At 39.2% G+C, this 20,967-nt stretch overlaps 1 protein-coding gene and 1 long non-coding RNA gene across 6 annotated transcripts; both read left to right on the plus strand.

Annotated features, from left to right (window-relative positions):
- Nucleotides 1-314: 314 nt before the first annotated feature.
- On the plus strand, nucleotides 315-15,819 carry tfap2c (transcription factor AP-2 gamma (activating enhancer binding protein 2 gamma)). Of its 5 annotated transcripts, none has more exons than XM_088088597.1 (10): nucleotides 315-437; nucleotides 2,488-2,512; nucleotides 3,034-3,187; nucleotides 7,144-7,602; nucleotides 8,064-8,115; nucleotides 9,402-9,473; nucleotides 10,010-10,232; nucleotides 11,553-11,671; nucleotides 13,947-14,088; nucleotides 14,309-15,819. In XM_088088597.1, the coding sequence occupies exons 3-10, from the start codon at nucleotides 3,158-3,160 to the stop codon at nucleotides 14,601-14,603; spliced, it is 1,392 nt and encodes a 463-aa protein (XP_087944723.1). In that variant the 5' UTR covers nucleotides 315-437; nucleotides 2,488-2,512; nucleotides 3,034-3,157; the 3' UTR covers nucleotides 14,604-15,819. The 5 variants fall into 5 exon arrangements, with proteins under 5 accessions (XP_087944723.1, XP_087944712.1, XP_087944730.1 ...); XM_088088586.1 differs by having other exon boundaries at nucleotides 328-437; nucleotides 2,485-2,512; XM_088088604.1 differs by lacking the exon at nucleotides 9,402-9,473 and having other exon boundaries at nucleotides 328-437; nucleotides 2,485-2,512.
- Nucleotides 15,820-17,826: 2,007 nt separating this feature from the next.
- On the plus strand, nucleotides 17,827-18,370 carry LOC121949203 (uncharacterized). The gene is made up of 2 exons (XR_006106217.2): nucleotides 17,827-18,039; nucleotides 18,143-18,370. It is a non-coding gene; the product is annotated as an uncharacterized LOC121949203 (long non-coding RNA).
- Nucleotides 18,371-20,967: the final 2,597 nt, after the last annotated feature.

The raw sequence follows: 20,967 nt of genomic DNA on the forward strand, positions 1-20,967 counted from the left end.
AAATGACAGCTGTATTATGAGGTGACACTGAGCTTGCGGCATCTAACTTAATAAATATTACTAGTTATATTATTACTGTTTACTTATATTACTGTTATCATCCTGTTTTGCTTGGTTGTTGCCACACACTTGTGCAGATGTCCACAAATGTTTTCTAATGATACAGAAGATCCAAACAGCAGCTTCTGATCAGATTGTCCAGTTATGCAGTAAGTAGATTTTTCAAATCATTTACTTGAGTAAAAGTGGCAAACCAGCACTGCAAAAGTACTCAAATTACAAGTACAAGCAATGCATTAAAATGTTTACTTAACCCTATTGTCAAAATGTTTTTTTTTCTTGTTACTTCACTAGGTCTTTTAACCTTTGCTTTGCAGAGTGATGGATGTGCAGAGTTTAACACTAGAAGGCTGATTTCACACTGATCTTCTGAAGAGGTAAATTTTCTCTGTGCTCATCTCAAATCTCAATTTAACACGTGTACATGTATGAGCAAGACTTTGTGACATTATAACAAGTTAAGAATTCAACACTGGTCTAATATGCAACCTAGTGTGATGCGAAAACTTGAAACTTTGAGCACAGACACTGACAAAGACTTGGATGAAGTAGGAAGCATCTTGTGTCCAGTAGTTAAACTTTTAAATTGAATAATATTTGTATACTTACATAGGTCTAGTTGTCAGGAGGGACATGGGGACACCCGTCCCCCTCAGTATCGAGAACATGCGCATTTATCTCCCTTCAATAAATGTATGAAAGTAGTAGATGACTTTTATTTTATCAAAATGTAAGATATTTATACAATAAATTGATGCAGACAAGCCACAAAGGTGTGCACAAAAATTCACCAGAATGCAGGAAATTATGTTTGATGCTAAAAATGTTCCCACAGAGGAGCACCAAACCTTCTGTCTCATATATGCTCCCCAATGTTGAAATGAAACCTATAATTAAACCTTATAATTATTCTAGCTTTTTCAACGACAGAGGAGTAAATGTAATTTTTTGAATACATTTTACACACACATCTTACATTAATATGTAGTGTTTTACAGTTGTAAAATGTAGTTCGTTAATTATTTTTAATTAATAATAATTTTATTATTAATTATTTTACTCACTGTAAAATGTTGTGAAGTAAAAAATACATGATGTCCCTCTGAAATGTAGCGTAGTATAAAGCTGAAATGCTTTAATTTTGTACTTAAGGTAGAAGATTTATTAGTTATTTTTAGACAAAGTTTAAATTACATTTCTCCATGATCTTGCTATATCTCTGGAGTTGAAGGATGTGTTGATTAAAATCAACAGCTTTTATGAAAACTCCAGCTTCCAATCTTTCAACACTGTTCGCCTATACTACGCCTATATGAATATTTTACAGTCCAAATGAGGTAAAGTAAACTTGATCCAAAATAATAGCCTGCTACCCCCCCTAAAAAAAATTAGTTGAATGGTGATGTGTGGATGCAGCCACAAGGCGGCAGCAGAGGCCTCTTTATCTCACGCTCTAAGTTCAGAGACTCGATCTGTGGTCGCAGGGTTAAAAAAAAGACCATACTAAGAGGAGTCTGCCTGCTTCTCATTAAATGTAAGTTACACCATAAATAATCCAATCATTGTGGCTAAAATTTTAAATAAACACTCGGTCCTCTTGTCTTCATCCAGCAGCAGTCTGTGACATGTTTTTCTGTTTGTTGTTGATTTAGATCTTTCTGCGCACGTTAGATCATTGAATAGATGGTTTACAAAGAAATAATGCATCAATAATAACCACATACGCTCATGTTGGTTTTTTTTTATAACGACCTCTTGTTAGTAACAAAAGCAACTCTTGGTTTTTGTGAAAGAGGAAAGACAGAAGCATCATTCAGCGGCCTTTTCGTTGATTTTATATAGCTTATTCCAGTGGCATATTTTTTTCCCAAAGCACCGTATTGCCTTAATGTGGCCCCATAATTTTGGGAGCACCAAGATACATTTTCTGATCTGAGTGGATGTTTCTTAAGTTAAATTTGACCTACCAACCCGTGCAGGAACGAATGTGATGAGCTTAAAAAAAAAAAAAAAAAAAAAAGTCGGTGAAAACTTACAGTCGTTGAACGCATCTTCAAATAGATTCATCTGAACATTTGCACCCACTGTAACGTAAATTTAAAATTGTAATAAATTGTATCATAAATTCATATGGCATTTGCGTTAAACTTTCATTCATTAAAACCATAAACGTAGCATTAATATTTGGGATTCATAGGCTATATAATTAAACTCTATTTAATTTTTCGTTTATGTTCTTTTCAAGTAGCACAAAATACAGCTGGTATTTGCGATTAATAGCTTTGTAGACATTGGAGTGGGAATTTAAAATATTACATTTTCTAGATACATGAACATTTTTGATTTATGACACGCGCGGTTTGTTCCGATCTATTTCCTTATGTTTTGAAAGTTATTTTTTTTTGACGAGGCTTTGTTTTTCAGCAGGTGTCAGGGCTGCACATCAGAAAAGGTAAGGCTCTTTTTTTTCTCAGAACAAGATATGTAAGCTGCATTCTCCACCACATAGCGAAGACACTTTGATCTGTTCATTAGTTTAAGCTAAAGTATTCGGGAGATCAGATAACAAGAGCCATTTTAGGCCTTAAAAAGCCTCCGTGGCTTTTGAAAGCAGATTCTTTTGGTCAGCCTGAGGCGATGTGGCTTTGGGGGTGGAATTACCTCATCTAGAAATTTCCCCACGTGTTCTTTTTCGCCTTTTCTTACATTTTAGCCTCTATGACATTGTTTTTTTTACGCAACAATATAGCAAATAATTATGAAATCAACAATAATTCTATCTGGGTCATAGCTCTAATACTGTCAGCAGGCTATATTCAGTTTATTTTATGAAGAAAATATGTATTTTAATACATTTGTGCGTTTTTTGTCCTCACCTTAATCCATGTTAAACTGCTGCTCCATATAAAGCGTCATAAATGCGTGTTTTCACTGAGGAACTGTTGATAGATTTTCTTGATTTATCCCACTCAGGTGTAGTACACTGGCTGGCGCATGCGCACTGCGGCACCATCAGGTGAAGTCGGTCACGTAAACCTCTCATGGTTTCACTCATTCGCTGCGTCTCAGTGGGATTGCTGTGACTGGAGCCTTGCAGATGTCTGTGCTGGAGAGGATAGACTGGAGGGTGAGTTCACTCGTGTATTTTTCCTCTTACAGCTGACTTAGTTTAACCCAACCTGCATCTTATTTTGCTGCTGAGCCTATATTTGTTTTATTATCCACCATAATCACCTGTTTGTAATCGCGCAGCTCCGTATGAATAACCCGTGATTAATGTCAACGAGGCCAAATCTTTATTCTCTGATTTCTAGTAATTTGGTTTGAGGCTGGATTACAAACTAGTGATGTTGTTTATGGTAGAAACTGAAATATTTTAATTAAATAATAGTGTAAGGTATTTCTAAGGTCATTTCTTTTTTCATGATATCTACAAAATAACCAAAGCAACATTTTCTTTATAAAAAAAATAAAAATTAAGCTTTTGTTGAATTATAAAAGTTGTTCCTGCAAGAACATTGTGATATATGGGATTTATTTGCAGTTAAAGCCTATACCACTGAATAATGCAAAAGTATTCAAATATGCATTCCGGTGATATAACATTGTATAGATAATATACAGTAGCCTATATGAATATAACCTAAATGTCAGTGTGACCTTAATGATGGCATGTGTGGTGTTGGTATTCAAGTCTATATAAAAGTTGAATTTAGTATTTCAATTGATTTTATTTTGAAAAGCCACGTAAACGCAACCTAAAAATATAATTTCTTGAAGACTAGGCCTTTACAAACAGTATTTCTATAGCAAACCAATGTAAAACTCACTAAGAACTCCCACGTTGATTTGTGACATTTTTCATTTGTCCGGGCATGGATCCATTTAATCTTTACACCTGACATCAGCTGAGCCGGTTGTCACTGCACTCGAGTGTCATTAAAATGACAAGCTGAGCATCAGATTTGTTCAAAACATCACCGGCAGGCCAAGCGTTACTAACTTCCTTTAGGTCTGCTGCTCTGTGTCTCTTCTAACGTAGGCTAAAACAACATTTAATCAGCGCGCATTTCACTTATGCTTCGCATCACAACAAGCCAAGGACCAACACGCAAAAAAAGGAGATAGGCTAATCCTCAACCGCCCACGTCCTGTTGTTCCCAGGCACAGCCGATCATCACAGCTTGGGTGCAGGGACGCCACAGGCTGTTATCCTAGAGGACAAAGGTCTGTCCATTAATCTCACGAGTTATAATCTGACATTTAGCTCACGTCAAATGATGCAAACCAATTAATAAAATGACTCCAAATAATGGACGTACAGGTTTATGTGAAGGAAGGAAACATTATTCTAGATAATGCTGAATTTAAAAGTTTTATGCCTACAAAAAATTGACTTAAATGTGACAAAATAATGCAAAGTGAAGTCGTTATAATTAAAACAACAACAAACAAAAAAAAAAACATCTTTTGTCCTCACTTTGGGTTTTAATGCATATCAAAGCTTCAAAGCAGGCTTGTTTTGGTCATTGCAAAGCTCCACCAAAAATGTAAATGAAGTTAAGAAAGAGTTGTTTGTTGAGATCCTTTGAGCTTTAGAGTTTTTTTTTTGTTTTTTTTGAGAGAGAGAGAGAGAGAGAGAGAGAACGCTGCTGCTAAGCCCTCGGGCTTATTGCGGTTTGAAACAAGCACTTAACCACCACTGTGAAACACCAACATCACAGTGTCATGGGTTTTTTTGAATGACTATTATTCTTACCCATGCATTCAAATCGGACGGTGGCATTATCTTAATATCTTGCTGATTTGCAGCTAAAAAAATTTGTTATTTTGAGTCGGTAATCAGATGAGCACAATTATAAGTCAAGCTAAGTGGCATTCATAAGAAACAGAGTAGACGATTATTCTACTACTGATAACTGTGATTTCCATAACCCCAGATTAAAATAATAATGATAATAATAATAATAATAATAATAATAATAATAATAATAATAATAATAATAATAATAATCTTAAAACAAGAATTACGATGAAAAAATTTGGCCTAATTAGGGGTAAAAAAAAAAAAAAACCATTGACAAAATGCAAACAGCTATTTACATCCTATTGGTATATGCTGACTTTAAGATCAATTTAAAATAAATTAAATAATAATTAAATATAGGGTATTAAAAATATATCAAAATAAAAATAGCCTAGGTTTAGAACTCTGTGGCGTATTTATCTATTATAATAAACAAAAGATACCTTCTCTTCTTGTAATTATTAAGAACGCATAAAAAATCTAGCACATTTCGAATCGAGCATTTTGACTGACCGAGAGGCATGCCACTGAGCGTTATTACCTGAGGAACTCAGTAACTATAGCAACCCGTCACTTCAACGTAATCCGAGATAGTTCTTACACAACTTGTTGGACTACTAAAATTTTAGTTAAAGGTTTTACATTTCTGTTTGGCAATTTGTAAAAATTAGTCGTTCCCCTAATAATTGGAGGGATATTTTGAATATCTTTGTTAACCATCATCTCAGTTTGTATGTAATATAATCCTAAAACAGAACCTACAGATGTCCTCATAGGTGTATTTATAAACCATGATCTCATAATACTGATGGGGCTTGAGGAGATAAAAACAAACAAAAAAAAAAATAGTAAGTGGTGACAGACTCTTCTCTCTGTAAGCCACGGAAAGTGGGCTACGGTAAAGTCAATGGGTTTAAATGTCTGACACTGTACAGACGGACAGAATTCTGATTGGACCGCTGTCCCGCCAATCAGCAATATTTTCATTTTCCTCTTTCACTGACATCATCGCGCAGGGTGACGCCCCCTCGGCGCGGCTGTGCAGATATAGTTCAGTGCTTATGTGTGCACCAATAAGACTGAACATCGCGTTTTTGTCCATAAGAGGGAGTCAAGTTTCTTATATGCACCGTTGTCGCCCGCTTCCCAAACAGAACTACACAACACATTGACTGGACAGGAGGGAAAATATTGCTTGACAACGAATATTTTCTCCCATACTGGTTGTTGGGAGCTCATATCTGCGGTTGGACAGTCAGTCGCTCGGTCAGTTCGTCCCTTCAGCATTCACCCACAACTTCGCCTCTTCGCCGCAGCTGAAGAACAAGGTGGTTCATGATCACCAGGAAGCTCCTGATTTTTTCATACCTGGATTAACTCGCAGGCGGCAAGATTTTTTTCTCTTTCTTTCACTCTTTTTTTCTGGTAACGGAGGGACTTTTTCTCTGTCAGAATGTTGTGGAAATTAGCCGACAACGTGAAGTATGAGGATGACTGTGAGGTAAGTTTCGACTGAGTTGCAAAACGAGGGGGAAAAGTACCCTTTGGGTGACACCGAACAAAAATTCGGCATTTAACGACAATAGTGACTATATGTCTATTTCATTTCTTTTCTTTTTTCTTTCTTTCTTTATTTAATAATTTATATATATATATATAAATAACAAACGATGATATGGTAAAGGAAGATAAAATTGAAATAATAAAAGACCGTGACGAAAACTGAGGAACAAAAACAAACCAAAAATCCAATTTGAAAAAAGTTGAGCAATGCCTACAACTGTAAGAGCAAGACGCACTTTTCAGAGAAATTGTCGGATATGATAATTATTTTGACGAAAAGACAACAATAATATACCAGTTAATAATAACATCAATAATAATAATAATAATTTTAAAAACATCTATTGAACCAAACAACGAGGCCTATAGGGTAAATTATTACACGAATTTATTATTACATTGATTATTACCCGTGAGAATATTCTATGGTTTCAATAATCTTTTTTTTTTTTTTTATCATTAATGAATTAAATGATACGATGTAAAACAAAAAAAAAAGTGTCTTTCTCTCCAATGTCAAAGACGGATAAACTAATACAATATAATTTATGCTAAAATTGAATTAACAGATTATGCTCTTCTCTAAAACATTATCTTCAGTGAACATCATACCAGGTGGTAAAACACACTTGATTCCCCTAAGGGACAAATGTCACTACCTGCCATCTTGTTGTCAGCTCTCTCAGTTGACCTGTATCTCCCCCGTCCCTCAGGAAAGACACGACGGCAACAGCAATGGGAACCCCCGGCTGCCTCACCTGCCAGCGGTCAGCCAGCACCTCTACAGCCCGTCTCCCTCCCTCTCACACTCGGCCAGTTCGGACTTCCAGCCCCCGTACTTCCCGCCTCCCTACCAGCCCATCTCCTACCCACAATCCAGTGACCCATACTCGCACCTCGGCGACCCTTTCAACATCAACTCCATACATCAGTCGCCTTCGTCGAACCAGCAGCAATGGCCCGGTCGGCAGGGCCAAGAGGGCCTCAGCGCGCACGGGAGGAGCGGGCTGGCGAGTCAGATCCTGGGCCTGGAGGGAGGCTCGTCTGGGGTGAGGAGGGAAGGGTTCCGGCGGCCGGAGCTGCTGCCGCCACACGTGCACGGCATAGAGTCGTCTGTGATTGGTGATAACATGGGGATGCACGACATGGGCCACGGATTGGAGGATGTTCAAGTGAGTGGATTTGATTGAGATTAATACTTGAAATTTCACTCACAAATTGTGAGGAGGTCGCTGAGGTGTGTGTGCCTGCATGCTTGTTGCAAGTGTGTGAGTTTACTTGCAGACAAAGGTAGCCAAAAGTATTCCAGTATAGCATAAGTTAATTCCTTAGATTACTGTATATAATACAGGGGCATTATTTTAAGCACATAGGAGATCAAAAAGCAGTTTAAGTACACCATCAATTTCTGAAACATGCCATAATAATATAGCTGCAACTGCATATGGGAAAAAACTTTTTTTTGTTTGTTTCGTTTTGAATGAAAGAGGCAAAATACATGTCAGGGAATTTGGACAAACACTGACAATTCTGACAAATTAATTTCCCTAATGTCCCTATTTATTTTTTAAATTATCTTTTTAATATTGCATGTAATTGCTTATTGCTGTTTCTGTTTTGTTTTTTTTATCAGCATGTCGATGACCACAGTATTATTATGGCAGATCAGACAGTCATCAAAAAAGGTGAGTTTACTGCATGTTTGTGTATAATCTAATCTTCATTGCAAAAGAACCACAGTACTCTTATTTTGAAAATCAAAATAGGTTTTGGAAAATGCTGCCTGGGGTACATGTGCCTTTGTGCAACCAAATAAAGATGCAGTAATTACTGGCAAGGGCTGGAAATTTACTGTAAGGGCTATATTTTTTTCACTCTCTACATACTTGGAATTGTCATAACAATTACTTCTATAGTGGCATGTCAGGGCACTCTGTTCATGAGTGCAGCAAAGGAGGAGTCTCTATTTGTACTTGCACTGCATACACTGATAATCCTCATAGCCATGAGATGCACTTATCTAAGCTTGATGTGATCCTTAGCCTATTCTGTTGGTGAAGGTGCTTGAATGGATGCCCAGTGGGAAAGAACTGATCCCCTTTCAAAAAAAAAAAAAAAAAAGCGTCAGGCTCCAGCTGACAAGACATGAAAATTGAGCAATCTCACAACGTCGGTGTTGACTGTGAGAGAAGAGGAAAGCTTTGGATCATCTTTAGGCTGGTTAAGCTCGCAATTGCAGCTCTTTTCAGTTCACGTTAACAGGAAATTATGAGTTGATCTCGGAGCAGTGTTTGGCTCTGCAGAACCAGCTTTCTGGCGGGGTGTGGCATTAGGGCTTGCATGTGAAGGACAGTTTAGTTATTTGTTGGGACATGAACTGTTTTGAGGGAGAACTTAGCTTACTCCCGCTGTTTTGTCACCAGGGCTTCATTAAACTGGCTTTGAGTCAGAGTTAGATCAGCTTGAGCAACATTATTCTATCTATTCAAACCATGCACGGATGTACAGAGAGATAGAAAATTAGATTAAAATGTGTAAAAACAAATAAAAATATTATATATTAAATCATGCCTTTTATTTTAAAATGTAAACCTCATGCTTTAATTTCTCACTGTCAAGCTTGACCAGTACCACAGCAGTGTGATTAATTTGATTACATTTCTATAATATTTTACAGTGAAAACTGTTTTTTCAAAGTGTAATGTTTTTTCAAAGTGTAATAGCAAAAAGTGTCACAACATTACAGTGCAGTACAGTAGTTACATGCAGAAAGTCATTTGCACAGCACGATACGCCAACCAGTCTCCATGTGTTACAGGAATAAGAGATGGCTCATTATATTGTTCCCATGCTAAAGGGCACGCCATGGGCAATCTAGGCTTTCCACTTGTAAACAATGGCATGTCATTCCCAGCCATGTGCCCCAGAGGAGCCTTAAAGCACTCATGTGACTCTGTGATTTTTGTCTCAGTATTAGGACTACGAGGTGGCAGGAACCTTGATCGCTTACAGAGGACTTATTATCAGGGGGGCATTCTTGCGGGTGAGGATGAAGATAGCTCTGTTTTTGTAGTGTGCTGTACTTGTTTTTGTTTGTCCGATGACTGTCAGTGCTTTTGTGGGGGGTTGAAAACTTAGTCTAGAGCCAGCCAAAAAACACACACATTGTCTACTTAGAGCTTTTGAGAGCAAAATAATAAACAGTATTGAGGTGAATCTGTGGCTTAGAGATGAGGGGCAGGCTGTATGTGTGTACCTGTTTGTGGATGGTGTTTGGCATGAGGGCATTTTAGCATCAGGTATCCAGTGTTTGGAAAAACCACACAGTATTTCAAAAGTCCAGCAGACACTGGTTTTCTCAGCCGTGCAGAGCTGTACACACACTCTTCCTTGTGATTACGTACAAGAAAACACAGATTCCCCTTTGCACAGAAAGGATTATGATGATTAGAGCTTATGTACATACACAGAAGAAGTGCATATATAAACAAATTCTGTTGCACAACCAGAATCTTTTTTGCTTTTCTTTTGTTCTTCACTCTTCAGCTTACCCACTTTTTTTTCCCTTTCACCCTCCAGGTCCTGTCACTCTACCAAAAGGCAACGCACTGGGTCTTCCGTTCCAGAAAGAGTCCTTGCTGGGCATGGTATCAAATCCCACAGAGGTATTCTGCTCCGTACCGGGCCGTCTTTCCTTGCTGAGCTCCACATCCAAGTACAAGGTTACCGTGGCCGAGGTCCAGAGACGTCTGTCACCCCCTGAGTGCCTAAACGCATCGCTCCTGGGAGGGGTTTTACGCAGGTCAGAGCTCAGACTCATTCAACATGACAGCAAGCTGGATTTAATATGTCTCTGTTGTTTTTAAAAGCCTCCAACACAACACAGGAGTATAAGTAGCACAGATTCCCAAAAAACAAAGGAAATAAACCAAAGAATTCCCTTAGTTTTTTAAATCAAATCTCTGTTATCTTCAAGCTTTTTATAAGGTTGTCTGATCGTCTCAGATATGAATAATCATCAATCTGCAGCTCTAGAGATATGTAGACTAAAGCTCAGCAGCCCATGGGAAATACTTTTCTAAAAGCACAGCTTGGCTCAGTTGCTCTGGCTCATCAGTTTTTCGCGTAAGGTTCGTGACATTCTTTGTGTGGTCTGCAATTTTGGTTCTCGGCTTCCTCCGGGGATAGGTTACATCAACACAGTTAGTACCAATCTAAAGACTCTGTGGGTGTGTTTCTGTGTGTTTGTCAGGGGGTTGCACCGCGGCTAGGTTTATCTGTGGCAGAGTAGTTGACCTTATGGCACATATGTTAGTGTGGCAGTCTGTTGAGGGACTGTGAGGTTGTAGTACATACTCAACACCCCTGACCAGAGCGTTTTGTGCTTGGAGTGCACGTTTGCCACTTCCCATGTGCCTGTGTTAACGCTGACATGTGCACACACACACACACACACACACACACACCCGCACGCACAATCACAGACATTTTTAAGTAGGTCATATAGCACTAGGAGGGGGATCGTTAGCAGAGGGACAGGGGGGAGAAGGGGATGATGGTGTGTGTGTGGGGGGTGCTCATACACACATGCCTCCCTAAAGATGCTCCCTCTCTCACCCACCATGGAGAAGGAGAGCTTGCCATGCAGTCATGCATAAAACTGAATTGACCATTGCAAGCGGGGACTTTAAGTGTTTCTGTAAACGCATGTATGAGTGATTTCTCTGCCATGCATTTTCAGCAGAGGCGCTGATTTTGTTAGTGATTTTTTTTTTAGGTCAGGAGAGCCTGTTTTTAAGGTGCATAATAAGAGATTCTGCAGAAGTTAGTGCATGGCCTTCTCAGACAGGTTTTGTCTGCGATGTCTGGGTGTTAGTAGAAAGCACAATAATCAGACAAATCTATTCTGTTCCTCTTAATTTAAGGGTTTAAATGTCCTTAAGCAGATACTAATAAAAGGGAAATAATGTTGAAAGAGATTGGAAAATGCGATATTGATGTCTTAATTTTCCATTAACAATTTTCTAAAAACATTAACATGTATGAGAAAAGTTGTAATCTTGCACTATTTGGCTGAATTAAGAACTGACTTAATTTCCATTTTTGTTTTCTAACTCTGCAGAGCCAAGTCAAAAAATGGAGGTCGCTCTCTGAGAGAGAAGCTGGATAAGATTGGGCTCAACCTGCCTGCAGGAAGACGGAAAGCAGCCAATGTCACTCTACTTACCTCACTAGTAGAAGGTATGACATGTCACTCAGTAGCGCGTAGCAACTTCTCGGGAGTAATTGCTGTTTGCAGCGACTGGAATGTGGCTGTATTAGTGTGAGAACGTCAGTCTCATTCAGAGTATGTGTTTTAAATTTCGTGCAATATCTTTTCAGCCATTTTCCAAAGGGTATACATTATTGAAATTCTCAATTATAGAAAGACAATTTTAATGTTTTCTGTCTTGAGAAACTTTTTTTTTCAGCTGCACATTAGCTGTTCTTTTGTCCCACGGTAATTTTGTCCATTTAGCCAAAATCAGAGTGACTGATGTTTGAATACAAGCTAGTTGTCTAAAGTCTTGAGCTATCAAAGGTATAATTCAGTTAAATTCAATTTTGTTTTTATAGTCCAAAAATGAAAATCACAATTTGCTTCAGAGCGCTTCACAACATATGACACCTCTGTCCTTCGACCCTCACAGTGCATAAAGACAAACCCATAAAAACCCTTTAACGTTAAGAAAATGGCAGAAAACTCAGGACTTTGGGGGGATTCCTCTCCCAGGACGGACATACGGCAATAGATGTGTGCACAGAGCAGTTGAACGTAATAAGATTACAGTATAGACAAAATAATACTATCCTTGCAAACAGTAATCCGTTTCAACTCTTTTCAACTTTGGTAATTCTAAGATAAGCAAGTGTCTAACACTAATTGTGCAGCTAAATAGCGAAAAAGAAAATTGCACTAATTCCACCACTGTAAAAATTAATTGTAAATTTTGCCTTTAAATGTCTGCATCATGCAACTTGACCACAGATAATTTAATTTCAGGGAGTTATGTAGTTATAACGACTCTTTCCCTCATCAATAACTTGAATACGAAAACAACATCAGTCATACCTTAGCCAGACAGTGACGCTTCACCACAGAAACGTTATCACTTTAATCACATCTACCAGCTGCAGGCTAAGGTAGAATATATTTTCCCTCTCTCGCTCCCTACACGCCTAATTTTTATAAATGGGCTGCTGATTCTGTGCAAGAGAATGACTGCAGGCTTGTGTTATTTAGAGACCTTCAAAGCTGAATTAAGCCTTGTTATCTTGTGTTCGGCTCGCCAGGAGGGCCTGCTGACCTTCAAGATTGTGCTTCTGAATAGCCGCCTGCATCCTCAAGTGATGTGCGTGTCTATCAATAAGCGGTGCTGTTGGTGCCGTGGGCAGTCTCTGCTAGCATTTATCCACATAAGCCCATTATGACCATGCAAGTCAAACCACCCTCAAGACGGAAATATATTCATCTCACTAGCTCTTCTTCCCCCGAGCTAGAAGACTGAGCACAGCTGATTATTTTGTAGTTCAACTGCTTCACTTCATGTGCCTTGATGCTTGTGTGCGTCGGGTCCAAAACCAAGCTGCTAGTAAAACGCTCTAAATTGACGATTGCTGATGCTGGCCAGGGTACCATTTGATCTTTGCCCAGTGTGTCAGAGGGCATGCAGTGATAATGTCTGTGTAAATAATAATAATGTTTATTTTTTCATAAATACACAGTGTTAGTTTGAGACCAAGAGCAAAGTTTCAACTTCAGTGTGGTCCAAAGGCCCTGACAGACAAAGCTTACTGTCGGCTGTTGGTCAATGTCGGGCCATTGTGAGCGTCTGTCGCCCTTGTTTTTGCGGTGTGTCCCGCACCGTTGGCAAGAGTCTGCCCTTGCCATCTGTTTTCAGACAATTCAGCCTGTTAAATCGGTGTTGGAGCCTGTGGAGCCCGTTCGTGAAAAAAATCACTCTGATTAGCATTTCAGCTTAGTGTACAGGAGGAGAAATGAACATAAGGAAAGCAAACAAACACCTAAAGTCAAGAGGGTGTGACACTGAAACAAACCTGTTATATTAGGTAAGATTATTTTTCTTAACAGCCATAGAGCTCTTTAGCAGAAACAGTTTGTGATTTTGTTATTGTGCGGCAGGATATGGTAAATATCGTTTTTTCTTTCAACAACCGGTTGTGTTGTTAATGTGCTAACTAGCTAAAAAGAGTCTGTCCTGACAGTCTTCTGGTTTCCCTTTTTGAATGATAAATACAGCCTACCTCAGATACAGCCTACCGCCGCCGAGTTATTTTGCTATCATGCAGATGCAGAACATTTGTCCTAGCAATTTTTTAGCAGAAATGTGAGGTGACACAACCGTTGGCCTTAGTTACCACTAATTCTTTGATGTCAGTTTGGTGTGTCCGGGTCTTGTTTCAAAGGTGCTTTTTTCTTTTCTCTTACAAGGTATGTTTTTTTTCCTTCTCTCAGGTGAAGCTGTTCACTTAGCGAGAGACTTTGGTTACGTGTGTGAGACAGAGTTCCCTGCAAAGGCAATTGCTGAATACCTCGGCAGACCGCACGTGGAACGCAACGAGGTTAACTCTCGCAAGAACATGCTCCTTGCTGCCAAGTAAGTGTCTTGTCTTGATTGTCTGCCTTTAATTTAGAAATTAAATACACCTCTGGCAAAGTAGGATGTACCATATCTAGATCATTTTTAAGTACCTATGTGTTAGAGTGTTCATTGATTTCTGGAGGATTTTGCGGATTGAATTTTCTTCATCTTTGCTCTTGGATCACTATGAAACAACACATATATTGTGAGAGTCATTCTGGTTTGCCACCTTCAGGCAAATCTGCAAGGAGTTCACTGACTTGCTTACTCAGGACCGTTCACCTCTGGGAAACTCTCGGCCGGCCCCCATCATGGAGCCTGGAATCCAAGGCTGCCTGACCCACTTCAGCCTCATCACTCACGGCTTTGGCTCTCCGGCCATCTGTGCCGCCATGACCTCGCTTCAGAACTACTTGAACGAGGCGCTCAAACAAGTGGACAAGATGTACCTGAGCTCTGGTAGCGACACCCAGGGATCCTCAGACAGTGGGAGCAAATCTGCCGACAAAATGGACAAGCACAGGAAATGAGAGCTTAGAGGAGAATCCTTATGAACTTGAGAACCCCTGACTCCCTTAATCTTGCTGCCCTGTCTGCCCCTTTTTCGGACTTTTTAACAAATCAATATTGATTGATAAGTATTGTCATTTTGAGAGCTGAATTTGTGCGTGAGTGTGTGTGTACTCGCACTGTTACATTTTTTAGAAGTTTTTGATTTTTAATCAGTCCGCACCTATGGTGAACGCTCCTGAACCGGTCCTAATGGGAACCCGCTTTGTGAGAGCGCAAAACACACCATATCACACCAACTGCTGTTGGTACAGTTGCCAATGTCCTGATGCTACAACTATGGGACCTGCTCTCTGTTGACAAGAGGAGGAAAAGAACGAAGTCCATCCTGTTTTTTTTTTTTCCTCCCTTAAGGACATTATTTCAAGATGAGTTGCTGTGGCTGTGAATTCCTCTCAGCCCCCCTCCCCACCTCCTCCTGCTCTGTCTGGAGGCAAATCCACTGATTTCCTGTGTCTCAATGGACTTGCAAGGGACAATTTTTATATGAGAAAGAGAGAGAAGAAAATCCACTTCATTTTCTTTCTTTTTTTGTGTGCTCGATTTGTACGACCACTTCAAAATGGCTCCAGTGTTATTGTGCTTTGTTCATGAAAGATGATTTGAATCTTATGTAGGCCTGAATGAGAAAAGACAATTTTTTTGTTTTTTCAGTCGGTGTTTGGTCAGAAACCAGCCTCTTCAGTGTTCATGTGGATTACAGGCATAGCAGTGCTGCCATTGTTACTCTCTTTTAAACTTGGCAGCATTATTTTTGTGACCATGTTAGGTACTCATTCTTAGTATTTAAAAAACCCCAAGATATCATCAACCTACCAATCACTTCAGCCCTGCCAGAGTGTGTGCATGTTGTGCGAATGTGTGTAAATGTAAATATTTCTTTCTTTAAAAAATGTTTTTAATTAGACATTACATTCCAAACATAGAATTTTATCCAGTGTCTCATCCTGGATGTAAATATTTTCTAATTTATGTTGTAATTTAATGGGCTTGTGTAAATAATGGTATCATTCTGGTGTATGGTTTCACTTTATATGATGACGTCTTCAGCTTTTATAAATGGGTTAGTTTTTTATCGAGTAGAGGTTAGGAAGTGGGCATGATATACTTTTTTGAGAATATGTAAAAAAAAAACAACTGTTTTAAAGTTTCAGGAAAAATAAAAATAAAATAAAGGCCTGCTTCAGTGAGTCAGTTATGTTGGCAAGGTTGCACAAAAACACACATTTTTTTAATGTGCTAGGCTATTGTTCTGTAACCCCATTTTCAGAAGTACTCACAGAGGATGGTTAAGTCATGTGTTGGAAGAGTTTCCTATTAATAAACAGCAAAGAAAAATCCCCAAACTAATGGGAACAGTAGCCATCATTATCTGCTCTCACTTAGCTTCACAAATAGGCTGTGTGGCTAAGGCAGAGACCTCAAAAGTACATCATGTGATGAACAAAGATGCACAGCTGAGAGCAGACCAATGGCTGGGTTATGTTTAAACATAGAAAACTATTTAAATGCTGAACAGATTTTTCAAAGAGCCCATTGCTTAAAGGGAAAGTTTGGATTTTTTAAGTGGGGTTGTATGGGGTACTTACACACAGTCAGTGTACTACGTACAGTAATATGACAGTTGGCATGGCCCAGTTTGGAGAAGCAGGCTGTAGTCTAACACAGAGGCTAAGCAATGTACTACTGTGGATGGGGGTCACTGGGGGTCAGGAACAAAATGTATTTTAGCCATCTAAAAAAGTCCCTCCTAACAAATCGAGATAAGTTTAAGTGTACACTATACTGAGAGTATTTTCACCGCTTTACTTTTCTGTCAGACAGCTGGTGCCGATGGGAAAGCCGTTAACTGCTTCTGTTCCCCATCTATGCTCTCACCAAAGCTACTGGACTACTTTGAGACAAACAGTAATTTCAGCTCACTGAACATAGGAGCTGCTGCTCTACTGCTGCTTCGACCAGTTAGTTAGTTATTGTGTGACTTTGGCGAATCTGGAAATCCTTTAAAACACCAAAGTCACACAATAGCACAAACAAACTTCGAGGCAGCAGTAGACCAGCAACTCCTGTGTTCAGCAATGTTAAATCACAGTTTTTCTCAGTCTGGCACAGTTTTTCTGAGTCTGGCTTTAAATAAAACGATACAATGGCTTCACTTTCTAAGTGGAAATTACTGTTTGACATTAAGGTAAAGTAGTGAAAATACTTTCAATATAACATACACTTAAACTAATAGTGTTTTGTTTTGTTTTTTTGTTTAGGTGGGAATTTCTTTAGGTAGCTAAATTACAATTTGTTGCTGACCCCCATTCACAGTAGTACATTGCTCAGCTTCCATGTTGCAACCTGCTTCTCCAAACTGGGGGCATGCCGACTGCCAACTCCTAAAGTGTAATTTTAACACATTCTGACTTAAATGGTGCTCAGTGGGTTAATTGACAGAGTTGATCAGGCCAGTGTTAGTTCAACTCTGCAGAGATGCAGTTAAGCTCCACCAACAGGCGCCCGTGGATTTGACTTCTACAGCTGGAGACTACGAGACAAGTCGGAGTCATTTTGTTCCTCACATGCAGCTCTACAGGGTAAGTGCAAACGTACTGAAACAATCATAAATTGATGCTATAAACTGCAGTATGAACATTATAACATCTAGAGATCATCTGCTTTACAGAACCTTGTTTGTTGCCAATACTGAACAGCGAGTTGTCCAGTGTATTAGCTGATGTTAGCTTGCAGTCTATGGTAGCTAGCTAACCTTCAGTTACCAACTGTATCCAACTTAACTGATTTAACATCAATTTACTTGTAAGCTCAGATCAATGAAAACAAAGCTTAATGTTTTTTACTTTTTAAAATATTGTTTAAGGTTTGAGGCTGGAGCTAGTGGTTGAGTGGGTTTATTTATCCACCTTTACCGTGGTTTAACATTAAAGTGGCTGCAAAAAAACATGTTCCAACAGGCAGACGTGCATCTTTCAAGTGTCATCTTCTCTCTGTAACTGGTACTTGTTGTATATGATACTGTTTTTCCTCTAAAAGTCAATTTACCTTGTCATCCTTTTGTAATCTCTCCTCTCAGGCACCTCAAAACTAAGGCAAACAGAAGAAAAGAGTATGCTCCTGAGATATCGGGGCTGTTCCCCTCCCTTAAGGATCCATATACCAAGGGAGGCTATGTAAGTCATAATTATTGTTGGTGTAATGCTTTCATGTCATACTAACATGTTGTGACCTGATGTTATGTGCATAACATTGATATTTGAATTCTCTTAAATTTCTTATTTATTTTTTAAATTTCAGAAACATTTCTATGATGCTGCAAGCAGCACAGGATGCATTTCTTGGCATCTGAAAACAGTCAAGACGAGGATCAGCATCCCCATCTTGCACTGGCTGGTAAGAAGATGTTTGAGTTAACACTTATTTAATTTAGTTTTCTCTGACGACTGCATATTGCTTGTGTCTAATTTGAGTTTCCTTATCTCAATTCATGCTGGAGTTTGGAGGAACATTTCCACAACCAGCCTGATCGGCAGCCATACCTCCTCACTGATGGGCGTCACAAGAGCAAGACTGACAACTTCTACATCAACCATCTCATCCCATGCCAAGCAAAATTCATACAATATTTAAGATAAGTACAGTATACCTTAATTCACAATGTTTTAATTATCTGTATAAATGACTGTGAGTTTGAAAAGTGAAAATAAATGCTATTTTGGAAAAATGTTTTTGTTTGTTGGAATTAATTTGTCTGCAATTTGTTGTACATTTTTTTAGTGAGGATCTGGACACTTAAGAGAGTGACTAACTAACACTGCTGAAATAGTACAAAATATAACTTAGGTCAGTGTTATAGCTCTAATCTCAAGGTGTTGTTTTAACTCTATTTTGTGGGTTAGTGTGTATAGCATAGTGTGTATAGCAATTTTAAAAAAAAAGTTAATTTAACTGAAAAGTGTGGAGCTATATAAACCCTGAAAAAGTGTTGAAATCAACTCTGTAGGAATTAATTCAACACTGGACTTTTTGTGATATACTGTCTATGGATAAGTACCCCATACAAGCCCATTTGAAAAAAAAAACTATCCCTTCAATATCACCGATATTTCCTCTTTTCTCTTTCCTGTATTTGGAGCAGTTGTGCTCCAACGTGAATGTCGATCTGCTTTTAGTTTCAAGGTGTATTCTCTCTGTGGAAACGTGGGGCTGCAAGTTTCACTCTGCAGAGGACACTTGCTTTGATGTCTGTGAGAAAAAGAAACAGTATAAAACTGCGGATGGGATTTACATGTGGCGCAAAGTTGCTTAATCATCACCTGCCTAGCCAGTTCCTGCTGATTCATATGGTCTGTCTGTGTATGTGTTTCAGGAGTTTGTGTTTGAGTCGTAGTAACACCAAACCACTGCTGATTGAAACCTATTTATTGCAAAACAGACACAAAGCTGGATTTATGAGTAGTTTGAATCTGTCCACAAGATATTTTGACCACAAGATATTTCTCCTCGTATGTGCTGCATTGGCTATGTGTCCTGCTTTACAGGTCATTGGGTGAAACCAGTGCTTCACAAATGCTACATGTTAGACAGGCATCAGCAGCAGCAGCAGTGTGCCATACCTAACAGTTAAACAAGTATCAGCCTCTCCCCTCAGAACCTGTTTAACCAGACCTGTCAACCTTGTGGCTCACTACCCTCACAGCGGTTGACTTTAACTGCCTTCAGTTATTTGGAGCTTGTACACTTGGCCCTGTTAGAGTGGGGAATAGGAGGAGGAGGAGGTGGAGGTGGTAGAAAAGGAGAAGGAGGTATCGGTGCAGGCTGGTGGAGGACGAAAGAGGCGGTGGACTCTTGAGTGTCTTTGATGACCGGTTGAACGTGGTTGAGACTACATCCTCCCTGTGTTTGACGCTTTGATTGGAAGTCATTTGCTTTGTCCCTTCCCCTGCGACTCTCTTTCATGTTGTCACTCTGTCAGCAATATCACAGGTTGCTTTGTTTTAGGAGCTGTGAGCTATTAAACACACACATTCACTTCCCTCACCTTTATTGTCAGTGAAGGAGATCCCCTCAGAGCAAGTGTGCTGAGTTACAGCTTGTCAGATGAGTATCTTTAAGGAACTGTTCACCACCAAAACAAAACTACTTACTTTTCCTTTTAACGGTAGTGCTGTGAATCATTTTTGGATTGTTTTGGTGTGAGCTGCTGAGTGTTGGAGATATCAATGGTAGAGATGCATGCCTTCTCTTGAATATAATGGAATTAGATGGCATATCTAGTCCCACTGAGGTAGCTAGCATTACAGCTCAGCCAAGAAGGACGCTATTAATGTTCATGGTGTCACTAGCACAAGCCTCTTGTCCATGACTAGATACATGCTTTTACGAGATGCTTGTGAGCGTAAGATGGAAACATTAATGGCAGCTGAGTAGGTGAGCTAGCAGTAGGCTAGATGCATGTTTACTTCTGCACAATGGCAAGGTTGGTGGGTGTAATTCGGTAGAAAGAAATTGGTTTCTACATAAAAAAAACTGCTCACAGCAAGGTCTTTGGTTTATCTTGAGTAACTGGGACATGATTTTTGAAAAGAGATATTGCTGTTGATATTTTAAATGTACTTTAATCACTAAAAGTCATGTGCCATCTAGTTCCATTGAGAGGGCAGACATTTCTAAGGCCGGTAACTCTAAGATACCCAAGGTACCCTTCAGTATAAATTTTGGATGCTCAGGAATGGCCTGTCAATTTACTCTTGTTAAATGCATAGTCTCTTTTCAAAATAAATTTGCAGCCTGATTGAAAAACTTTGTTTATAGGTTTGATTGCTTTGGTTTAGGTTGGGAAAAATGTTTGTTACTAATGAAATGTAACATCACATAGCTCTGCGTCACATGACATATGTAACTAGCATAGCATGCTACACATACTAGCACATTACGTTGTTATTTAAAAGACTTGACTGACTTTTGGCTTTACACGGGACACAAACAGCAGTCTGCTGGCTGAAAGTCCGGTGTTTGTTGAAACCATTCATACCCATCCGACCATTCTGCAAACTTCCTTGCTCTTTACGCCACTGCACTTGTTTGGAGCATCAAAAAATGCTGCCATCTGATGTGTCTCATATCGCTACTAAAGGGTGTCTTGGTGCTTTGGTATCTGACACTAAGGGCCACTGACCAAGTGTTAGCAGTTGGCGAGTGATGAGTTAGACTGGGTTGGAAGAATATATATTTCCTATTTTTGAGGTGAACTTTAAGTGTCCATTCTAAAGTTTGACACAGCTGACTGCCATTTCACAAACATTTCCAAATGAAGTATCA

This window comes from Plectropomus leopardus, chromosome 2 (assembly GCF_026936395.1).
Source record: "Plectropomus leopardus strain MGB_pleo_1.0 chromosome 2, ASM2693639v1, whole genome shotgun sequence".
Classification (NCBI taxonomy): Eukaryota; Metazoa; Chordata; class Actinopteri; order Perciformes; family Serranidae; genus Plectropomus; species Plectropomus leopardus.